The 11,938-nt window shown below is 42.7% G+C and overlaps 1 protein-coding gene across 3 annotated transcripts in view; it reads left to right on the top strand.

Annotated features, from left to right (window-relative positions):
- Window positions 1-11,938, top strand: part of FAM13A (family with sequence similarity 13 member A) — a 329,977-nt gene that overhangs the window by 308,069 nt on the left and 9,970 nt on the right. For all 3 annotated transcript variants that reach the window (XM_082611404.1, XM_082611405.1, XM_082611406.1), the window contains 2 exons: window positions 6,015-6,110; window positions 7,590-7,673. In XM_082611404.1, the coding sequence (XP_082467530.1) occupies window positions 6,015-6,110; window positions 7,590-7,673 (180 nt within the window). The remainder of the gene's footprint in view (window positions 1-6,014; window positions 6,111-7,589; window positions 7,674-11,938) is intronic.

Raw genomic sequence — 11,938 nt, forward strand, 5'->3', positions numbered from 1 at the left:
TGGCAGCATGCAGGCGGTAGGATCCGCAGACCTAGATTCAAACCTCCGCCCTGCTGACTCCGGCTCCGTGACTCGGCTGCTTAGGTAACTGTCAGAGCCTCAGTGTTTTGTCTTCATAATAGATGTCTGTGATAGGTTGCCATGGAGATGAAATGACATTACACACACACACACACACACATTTACCTGTAGGCTGTCTGGCATTGAGCAAGTAGGGCAGAGTGGCTTTGGGGAGAGGTGGGTGGGATTCCTCAGTAAATGATGTACTTCTGGTACAATTCTATGTTCTGCCTTCTGCTGTCTACTTATTAAATGATTGAATCAGGAGAAATGCACATTTTTTAGCACTCTTATCTTTAGGAATATGAAATATTAGTTCGTGGTCCTTTCTTTCATCATTCTTTTAGATGAAAGAGGAACACTTCTAGGATCTGGATTCTAGCATCTCACAGGGCAGGGGACAAATGCTCTAGGAAGTTCAAGGGTCATTTATTCCTGTTCCTGAGTCGGGCTTTCTGCCTGTCTCTGGAATGTGATACTCCAGCCTCCTCAGGAAAAGCAGAGTTCACTTGATATCTGGCCAGTCTGAAAATCAAAGAGTGAACTTTTCATTCTTAGATCTGTGATGTTGCCACGGACCCTGGACTTATACATACGAAACATACATATACTTCCAGAGCTAAACCGTCATTCCAAACCCCGAGTGTTTTAGAAAAGCAGATGCTTAGAGCCTGATGGTTTTTTGCTGAGTCTACAGATTCTGATATAAAAGGACACTAACAGTCAAAATCACAGGCCACATGTGCTGCTTCTGTACATGTTTTAACAAGGCTGTTTGCTCTAACGGGACACCCTCCAGAGGGACCGACACATGTAAGGAAAACAAAAACACGCTCATTTACACACTGGCACGTAATTCCCTATGAATTATTCTTGAAGTGTGTCCTTTTCAACATTTGAGGGTCTCATCAGAAGGCCACGTCACAGAAACCCAGCAGACAGCTGCAGCTCCCTGTGTTACCTTCTTTACAGACCCCGATGATGGTGGAGGGGAGAGAGTGGGTGGCTTGCTCACAGCTTCTGGGTTCTCATTGATATATTTTAATCTTCTGTTTAAAAAACCAGGGAACTAACAGGACCCTAAACGCACCATGTTCAAATTTAAATGCAAAGTCTAAAGCCACATATAAATACTATCATTTGTTTATCTGCTGTTTGGGATTATTTGATCTGATCTTTGCCCAGTCAACCTAGCATTGTTACCTGATAGTAAAGAAGAGAGGGTCACCATTTTCTGAATCAACGGGCCAAGAATGCGGCCGTTATAAGAACGCATCTCATTTGTCTTCTCCCACTAGCGGTTTTATGACTCAGAGACACCCCTCCACACACAGATTCAGGCCATTTTTTGTTTTACTAAGGAGATTTGATATATTTTTCTGAGACTTATAGAGCAGCCAAATAGGGTAGTAAGAGACCAGTAGATGAAGATTTCTTTCCATCAAAAGCCAAGATTGAGTGGAAGGTGCTACCTTCACCCATTAGATCTTCATAGCTAGATGTTCATGCTGTCTTGATTTGGAGGTAAACATGTATCTTAGTCTTAACCCTACTTCCACACATTGAAAGCCACTCAGAGCTGCCACTTAAATGAAAATTTAAATAAAGGCTTGAAGCAAGAAGAGGGAAGGTATGTTGAAAAGACAATATACTATAAGCTTGGCCTAAAGTCATTTTTAAGCAATTATGGATCATGACGATTTTCTAATTTGAATTCTGCAGTTTACCAGTCGAGAAACCGAGACTCGACCTCGCTGGCTCATTCAAAGGGCTATTCTTGGTTAGGAGTGGAATCCCTGAGCAGCTGATGACTCGAGAATAAGAGATGTCAAACTTCCGAACAGTTTGCCCATGGTCCAACTTAATATCAGCGGCCCTTTTTTTTAACAGGTTAACCAAGGTGCTGCTTTGTTTTTCTAACCCTTGGTTAGATTTTGGCTCTGCTCACAAATCCAGCACTGATAATTACGTAAGACATGGCTTTACGAAGGGTGAAAGTTGTATTGACTTTTGGAATCTCCAAGCCTTTGGCTTCAGACATTTATCATGGAAATGATCCTGGTGTAAATCAAGTAGTAGTCTTTCCACCACCTCAGACCTAAAGATCATGGATATTTTTGGTGTTTAGATAATTCCATCAAATGCCAACATTAACTTTGGTAAAATCATGCTGAGTTTTGAGTCTCCATAGTCAAAAACTGGATTTTATCAGATCTCTCACAGGTGATTAGTTCGGAGGGTCATTCATTTTTAAAATGAGCAAGTCATAGAAAATCTAAATATCCGCATTACAAGCCAAATACAAGCCAGCTGTCCTCTTCATCTACTCTAACTAGAAAATTTGGTTTTCGAACAAAGAGTTAGAAAGGAAATTGATTCTGTCACATTTGCCATGTCTCGCTGATTTTAGCATTAAGTCTCCTTCCAAAATCCAAAGTCTCCTTTTATAATCCAAAGATGTTTCTACAGTTAACCCTTGAGTAATTCGGGAGTTAGGCATTGTTCAACTCTCAGCATAGTCGAAAATCTGAGTATAACTTAGAGCCGGCCCTCTGTATCCATGGTTCCACCATATCTGAGGTTCCGAATCCATGGATGCAACCATGTAGTAGATCGTGTAGTAATGTAGTATTTACTATTGAAAAAAATCCGCGTGTAAGTGGACCCGTGTAGTTCAAACCCATTTTGTTCTACGGTCAGATGTAGTAATAGGATGCTAGTCTGCAATGGGGAAATGCTGACTCCTTATTACTTTTATTTTTCGCATGTCTTTTGGTCACTAAACATCTGTTGTTTATCTTACATAATATTTCACCACATGTCATGGGTTGAAAATTAGGATGTACCTTAATCTCATCTGCAATACATTTAATGAATACATCTTGTAGTAAAAAAAAAAAAAAAAATTATTTCATTTGTTCCAGTACTAAATTTTGTCATTTTACATGTGAGGTTGTACAAGTCATTTATTTCTATTCCTCACACTTATTTGTGGCTCCTGTTGAGCTTCTGTTGAAGTATAACATGAATACAGAAAAGAGCCTAAATTATAAATATATATGTTGATGAATTTTCACAAAGTAGACAAATCCACGTAACCAACATCCTGATCAAGAAATAAAATGTGGCCTGCCCTCTGGAAGCCCTTCTCATGTCCCCTTCCAGTCAATACCATGACCTTCCACCCCACCAACAAAAGCCATTCTCTTGACTTCTAACATTATACCTTTGATTTGCTTATTTTTGAACTTTGTACAATTAGAACTTTACAGTATGTATTCTTAGGTGTCTGGCTTGTTTTCCTTGGCTTTATTTTTGTGAGGTTAATCCGTGATGTTGCATATAGTTGTGTCCATTCATGTTCATGGCTGTGTAGTAGTCAATTTCAGAACTTATTTGTTCTACTGTTGGGCAGATGGATGGTTTCCAGTTTGGGGTTCATATAAATAGTGCTGTTATGAACATTCTTGTGAATGTCTTTTGTTGAACTTAAAACCACACTCGTTTGGCATATACCTAAGAGTGGAATTGATGAGTCATATGTTTAGCTTTAGGAGATACTGCCAGATAGTTTTCCAAAGTGTTCCACCCTTGCCAGCACTGAGAGAGAGTTCCAGTTTCTCAGCGTTCATTCCGACACTTGACATGGTCTGTCTTTCGTGTCAGCCACTGTGGTAGGTATGTAGTAGTGATGCCTGTGGTTTTACCCTCACTCTTTTTTTTTTTCTTCAAGAAATGGCTGGGTTTTATTTATTTATTTATTTATTTATTTATTTATTTATTTTTGCTGTGTTGGGTCTTCGTTTCTGTGCGAGGGCTCTTCTCTGGTTGTGGCAAGCAGGGGCCACTCTTCATCACGGTGCGCGGGCCTCTCACTATCGCGGCCTCTCTTGTTGCGGAGCACAGGCTCCAGATGCACAGGCTCAGTAGTTGTGGCTCATGGGCCTAATTGCTCCGCAGCATGTGGGATCCTCCCAGACCAGGGCTCGAACCCGTGTCCCCTGCATTAGCAGGCAGATTCTCAACCACTGTGCCACCAGGGAAGCCCCCCTCACTCTTTTTTTGTATGAAATAATTCCTGTGTTCCCTTCCAGTTCTGACAGTCATCTTTTATGAAATACCAAATTTAAACCTCCTTCTAATATGGTAGATAGTAAAAGCAAGAAAATGCCGCCTCTTGATATTTTGGTAACAGGAAGAGATAGAAAGAAGTGATTATTGTTATTGCTGGTGACAGAAGATAAATCCTCAAGATGTCTTTGCATAATGGCAGTATTCTATCAAGTTTATCCAAAGTTCACTTATTGTTGATCACTTTGAGAAAGGCAAATAAAAAAGGCAACAAAAGATAATCAATTCATGCATAATCTAGACCTGTCTTCAAAGTTGAAGGCCCACAATGCCCATAAGAGAAATGGTCAAAACGAATACTGTTTGCCCTTCCTTACCTCTGTAACCCTTGCCTTATGTGTACAGTAGAAATAAAATGCAGAAGACCAACAGCAAACTTGAAACAAAGATACTTCATCTCTTACTCCATTTAAGTAAACAAATGCATATTTATGAATTTGTCATACCTATTTATATTTGAAATATTCATTCACTCATTTTACAGATATTTATGGAATACTTTTATCATGTCAGGCACTGAAATAGTTACCAGGGGTACAAAAACACAAACTCCTGGTGTCAAGGGGCTTATAGTCTAAAGAGAAGACAGACGTGTCAACAAATAGTTACTATAGAGTATAAAAATATATCATCCATTAGGACTGCTATAATACCGTAGACTGGATGGCTTATAAAAGATAGAAATTTACAGTCCTGGAGGCTGGAAGTCCAGGATTAAGGTGCTGGTGTTTAGTGAGGGCCCACTTCCCAGTTCATAGACAGCTATCTTTTTGCTGACCTCACATGGCAGGAGGAGTGAGGGATCTCTCTGGGGTCTCTTTTATAAGGGAACTAATCCCATTCATGAGGGCTCCATCCTTATGACCTAATCGCCTCCCAAAGGCCCCACTTCCAAATACCGTCACGTCAGGGATTCCTTTTCAACATATGCATTTAGAGTGGGGATGGGGGAGTGAGTGGACACGAACGTTCTGTCTATAGCAAAGCATGTGTGAATTACAAGGTACACACAGGTTGTGGTAGGTGACATGCAGGGGAGAATGAGCAGGTCTCCCGGAATGGGGCATGTCGGAAGAAGGCTGCACAGGAATGGGAGATGGCTCTTGATCTGGAATTTGCCCAACCAAAGAGCAGTGAGGAGGCCATTCCAGGACAGAGGGAACTAGACAAGGAGGTATGACACAACCTAGTTTCTCTCTGGAGCTTGAGTTAGGAGGAGGAGGAGGATGAGAAGCAGCAGGTAATGCAGGGCTTCAAATACTATGCCAGGTATTTGAGCTTGATTTCTCCCCACTTCCCGTAGAGTCAGTCCTGTAAACATTTTTGAGCCCTGTGCCAGATTTTAGGGCCACAGAGATGAATCAATCCATGTATTCTATGGGCATATGTTCCTTGAATGCCTACTGTTTGCCAGAATTTGTCCCTAAAAACACAACAGTTCCAGGGGGAAGAAAGACATATTTTTTAAAATGATTACAGACCTGCATGGTAAGTAGTATAATAGAAACACATGCTTTCTTCTTCCCTGGACCTAGAAAATAATCATCTGGGAACTCTCAACCCTCAAGAGTTTTACATAGGGAACTAATAATTAATAGTGATCATAGTTTTGATTGAAGAAAAGCAGTACTGCTGAGGGAGTGATTGCCAATGATCTGCACCTGAAGTAGATATTTTAAATATTCACTGATTCAGTTTAATAAATTTTGTAAGACTGGTGAGTCTTCAGTTGCATCACCTGTACTTTCTCTCGGCCCAGAGCGTGCTCGGCCAGCCTGGCCACCAGGAGCAGGCTTCTCAGCTCTTCTGTTCTTGCATTTCAGGTGAGCAAGAATGAACGGCAGGTTATGAAACCGCTGTACGACAGGTACCGCCTGGTCAAACAGATCCTGTCCAGAGCCAGCACCATCCCCATCATTGTGAGTACACCACGGCCTGGTTGTTGATTACCTGGCTGAATGGGCCCTGGCTATATTATTCGGACCCTAACTTGCCTTCTCATGAAAGAATAGTCTTTCATAGTTGAACCTGCCATTAATATCCATGGCCCCTAAGCTTGAGGGATGAATAATTTATCAAAGACTTCTGAGGCTACGTTTGCCAAAAATGAGCAAATCTGAGGCCGACAGAAATTTTTTTTCCCTCTTGGGGATATGCCTTGGCCGTATGCATCCATCTGACACATGCCGGGCCAGCTTTCCCACGCTTTCCTCAGAGACGGAGCAGCGAGAGGACGGGGCTGTGCCCTCCGCAGGGCCCCGCTACAAAGAGTCTTAGCGGCCTCTGTTAATAGTCTTCTCTCCACCTCCAAGAGATGGATCAGCCCTGCTGGAATCAAATCCAGGGAGAGAGCTTCTAAGGCAGTCAGGAGAGGGACCCTCCTCTTTTTGGAGGATGTAGGAAAGCGTGAGGTGGAAGAAAAGGGAGGACAGCTAACAACTGTGAACTGCGCTCAGTGGCCACCGCCCTTGGACTCTGCTGCTTTTGGCCTCTGAACTGGGACTTTGTCAGGAGTAGGGAACAGCGACTGGCCCTCAGCTCGAGGAAACCCTTTCGGGCGCTGGCCAGCCTGCCCCCCACCCTCCCTGATCCCAGCCCCGCTGCGAGGGCAGGGTTTCTGCCCTGTCCGTCTCGTGGGGACCCTTTGCCTCTGTTTCAGCGCCCACCTCGGGGGTCCTGAGGGTTCCTCTGCTGGCCTGTAGGCTTTGTAGTAAGCAGGCGCGGCCTCGCTTTTCTGTTGTTGCTGAAATGCCTATTCTTCTCAGCTGCGGCTCTCCTGTTCCTCCTTTAAATCTCCTTGTTTATTTCTAGGCCCAGGATACAGTCTCTGTATGTCTTTTAACAGTATATTTGTTCATATTTAATGGGGCAGGGTCCAGAGACCTCAGGCAGGTGTGTTTGAAGAAGGCTACCTTTCTAGACGTTTTCTACAGAATACATCAGTAAACTAACCAACAAAAGGATTAAATCTAAGAAGTCCTTTTTATGCCCCAGTCAGGGGTCCTTAGTGTCCCTAAGTGGGGTGACTGTATAGCCTCTGTTGATAGCCTTTGCATCGCTTGATGAGCTTACGTTATCATTAGCTGTTCTGGAAGTTATGGTGACTAGGAGGAAAGGCGGGAGGCAGGTGCTTCTCCTCAGGTTTTTTCTGCGTGTTTGGTTAACATACTCGTGTGCCATCCTCGCTTTCATGTGGCCTCTGTGGGTGGGGGTCGGGGAGAGCTCCGAAGTGAAGCAGCAACTTGGACAAGAACTTCAGTTGTGTCTGGTTTTCCTGGGACTTCTTGGTGGGGAGGGGTTCGAGTCTGTAGTTAAAAGGCAGAAGTAGATACTTGTGAGTCAGAAGGGGATGGGGAAAGAAGTTCTCCGTGTAACCTGCCTATTAACGCCTGTCGCAGGGTTCCCCTTCCAGCAAGCGGAGAAGCCCTTTGCTGCAGCCAATTATCGAGGGCGAAACTGCTTCCTTCTTCAAGGAGATAAAGGTGAAGACCCCCAGCTGCTAACCGCTTGCTACATCCGCAGCAGTGCCTCTCCCTCCTTCCTTCTCTCCCTCTCTCCCTCTCTCCCTCCTGTGGATGGAAAGCCGCTGTGATCGGGCCCTTTGGTGATGGCTTCCTGCAGCCTTCCCTAAAAATCAGTAGCTGCCACATAGCACAGGGAGATCAGCTCGGTGCTTTGTGACCCCCTAGAGGGGTGGGATAGGGAGGGTGGGAGGGAGGGAGACGCAAGAGGGAGGAGATATGGGGAGATATGTACATGTATAGCTGATTCATTTGTTATACAGCAGAAACTAGCACACCATTGTAAAGCAGTTATACTCCAGTGAAGATGTTAAAAATAAATAAATAAAATAGAACTAAATAAATATAGAAAAAAATCGGTAGCTGCTTCTAACCAACTTTAAGCAGTCCTCTTTTATTTATGTTATAGACCAGCTGATCTCCTTAGTTTCATTTCATTCCCTCGCTGTTGTGTTTTGTTTTGTTTTGTTTGTTGTTGTTTGGTTGGTTTTTATTTTGCTTGCAGGGATTTTTGTTTTGTTTTCAAAATGTTTTTTGTTTTGTTTCTTTCCCCCTATTTGAGGAATGGATTTTCTGTACTCCAAAATTTTGTTAAACTAACTCATTGGGTAACTTAAAAGAAAAATCTAATTTACTAAATTTATAGCAAAACCAAAATTAACGAAGGCAGTGTACGTAGCACACACAAAAAATTATCATTTTATAGACACATATCTTAGTTGTCTTTGACAGATATGTGGGTACAGTTTCATCCACTCTCCTTTCCTCTTGCCTTCCCCCTGGCACATTTAGTCCCTGGTGCTAATTTTATAATCTGTTCTTGATCTGTGAATGTAGTGCTGTGACCAGCAGTCACTAGAACATGCACTCTAATTTTTTCCACCAGTAGTAATCATGGATTTTGTACAGATAAACCTTGTCCTCAGTGGCTACTTTTGCTGAAATGGGAGGAACCATCTGTGCCCATAGATCTGTAGGGACCTAACTAGCCTAGACTAGGATTAGCCTCTTTCATATTTTTGTTTCTGGACAACTGAACACACTGACTGCCTTGTACAGGGCTCTAGAAATGAAAAGTCAAAGTCAATCTTTTAAAAAAATCGATGACTGTTATTTAGCAGTTAAGTCAGAAGCGGGAGTAAAACCCAAGTGGAAGTGAGTGTTAAGAGTTTCACTCGTCATATTTCTGTGGCAACCCCAAGCCTGGGGTATCATTTATTTACTGTAGTTAGGAACGATTATTTCAAAATATGGGGGGCCTCGTTCCCACGGAGGGACACCAGTTGAGAACTGCTCCATTTTCTTGCCTGATTCTCTCCACTGTAACTGAGGTAAGGAACCGGAAGCTACAAAGCCGTCTCTTCTCTTCACTCTCTTCCTTTTCTTACCTCCCAAGGGTCTTAACTGCTTCATAGACCTCACTTTAAGGTGTTAGGCAGTGATTGTGCTCACTATTCATATTGTTTAAATAGAACTTGTTTTATAAAAATGCTGTAGATGTGAAATTTAGGCAAGTATGCTACATTGTATCTTCAAAATTAGAGCTATTTTCTTCCAATAAGACTCGATGTTGATGAAAGAAGACAAATTTTATCTAGCTGGTAATTTCACACAAGAATTAAAACACCGTAATTGAAGAAATCTGGGCAAGTGTGTGCATGAAAATTAGCATATTTCTCTTAGAAGCGTGAGCTAAAACTATTCCTAGATAAAAATGTGTTCTTTAACACATCCGAAATATGACACTTGATAATTGCCTCGTGAAGCGAATGGAAGATACAGGAAGGATGCTCTTTTTAAAAGTTGTTCCTCCAGATCTTATCCTTTAGCTCAGTTTATTTTTTTCACAATTATGTTTTGGCCATTGCTCTTCTACTGGCCCTCACAATGATCAAAATTTCAGATAATTTTGCAATTATTACAATGCTCTCATAAATGGTGTTGTCTTTTAGTTCATTTTGTCCCAGTTGGCCAGGTTTATCAGCATGTATTTGGACTGTATAAATTCTCAGAAATTCGGTTATAATTTAGAATTTGGTGTGTGTTCAGATAAGAAGATTGTATCTAAATGGTTTCTTTGAAAACCATCCCTGATTTTTAATGCTTATGGGAAGACACCAGCTGTGTGTGAAAGAGAGCCAGCTCAATTTCTGAAGCCCTAGAACTTCCAGCCCCCAAAATGCTACAGATCATCTAGTCAGTTCTCTGACTAGAGAGTTTCCACTAAAACTTCTCTGACAAAATAGAGACATCGTCCCTAAGAAGTTATTCCATCCTCAAACTTGAGATGTCTACAGCAATGAAGAGAGTAAGGTCGCTCGTTACATGGGCTAAGCATCAACAAGAGCTAAAAATTTGGGCTTCCCTGGTGGCACAGTGGTTGAGAGTCCGCCTGCCGATGCAGGGGACACGGGTTCGTGCCCCGTTCTGGGAAGATCCCACATGCCGCGGAGCGGCTGGGCCCGTGAGCCATGGCCGCTGAGCCTGCGCGTCCGGAGCCTGTGCTTTGCAACGGGAGAGGCCGGAGCAGTGAGAGGCCCACGTACCGCAAAAAAAAAAAAAAAAAAGAGATAAAAATTTATATTATTAGTTGTATAGCTTATCATTTGAAAAACTATCTAAAACAATATCGTAATTATATAATTTTAGAATGTATAAGTTTAATAACTAAAATATAATTAATGAAATAATAAATTATAGTATTCATAGTTATGATTGTATGACTTTCTACTTACAGGCCTAGTTTTGCCTCTGGAGCAGCATGGACTAAGCATACTGCTTTCTCCTTGAGGGCACTTTGCATATTTACAGTCACCTGCCCTGCCCACTGCCACCCACGCCCTGTGAACATTTTTTCTCCAGGTTCCTCTTACTGTTTCTCATGTGATATGGGCTCTGGACTGTCCAGCAGTGGCTCTGCACTCTACACCAGTCTCTCTATATCCCTCTTAAAAACTGATGCCCAGAACTGAACGTTATTCTAGATGTGGTTTAGCCAGCCCGACGGTGGACCAAGGACTAGTCCTGACCTTGATCTAGATGACTAAGGGCCTTCAGTTCTCGAAGTCTGTGCCTACATGACTGTCAATGTGCTGTAAGTCCCTCTTAGTCTTTCTAAGGCAGGATGTCTCAGCCTCAGCACTACGACATCTGGGCCAGATAATTCCTTGTTGTGGAGGACTGGCCTCCACCCACTGGGTGCAAGTAGTGTGCTCTGACCATCCCTCCCCAGTGTGACGACCAAAAATGCCTTCAGACATTGCCAAAGTTCCCCTAGGGGGCAAACCTGCCCCCAGTTGAGAACCGTGGCTTGTCGCCCTGCCTAACTGTTGATTTATGCAACCCCCAGCTTCCTTTTCCAAGGATTGCTTAGTGTCTGTGTGTCCACTTTTTTCTCTAATCTAATTATAGGACCTTGAATTTTCCCAGTTTGTTGCTTTTCATACTTCTAGCCTTATGAAATACATTACATCTAGACTTTATACTCCAGCACACCCAGATTTCCCTACGCACGCTGTGTCCTCTGCACATTCTGTGAATATCTCCGGCGCCGTATTCAAGTGACTGCTCAACATTGCGTAAGGGTGGGTCAGGTAAAGAGCCTGCTGGAGGCTTCCCTGCAGATTCACGTCAGCACTGCAGCAGGACTCCGCAGAAATGTCCACAGCCAGCTTTCCTTTCACAAATCAGCCTGCCTCGTTCTGTACTGAAATCCACATATTATGCCGGTCCCACCAAAAAAGAAGAAAGTGGCTTTTCTGATTTGTGTACGGGGAGCCAGTGCTAGTCACTGTTGATCACTGATTCTTTGTCAGTTGCTCATATGTTATCTGGATATTGATTCCTTCTAGAATCTACTTAGTATCCACAACAACCTGATGGTCTTACAATTTGAAGATCTGTTTTGCTGTTTCTTTTTCCCTATGTTTTTCAAAGCTTACTGAGAACAGCTTTGTTTAGCTTCATCTTCAAATGCACTGAGTTCTCAGAACGTGCAAGACACGGTCTCCCATTTTGAAGTTCTCTCAGGACCTTGGGATATACTGGATAAGGCTTAGACCCCTAACTTCATTTCTTTCTATCTCGGGCTTTACTACGCTCTTAACAGTAATTTGTATTTCTCTTTTAAAGCTGAATTACTGGACTAAGAGACATTTATTGAACACCTAATATAGGCAGGCATTGGCTGAGCTCTGGGAACAGCAGTGAGCAGAGAGCCCTAAATC

This window comes from Mesoplodon mirus, assembly GCF_964341445.2.
Source record: "Mesoplodon mirus genome assembly, chromosome: 2".
Lineage (NCBI taxonomy): Eukaryota > Metazoa > Chordata > Mammalia > Artiodactyla > Ziphiidae > Mesoplodon > Mesoplodon mirus.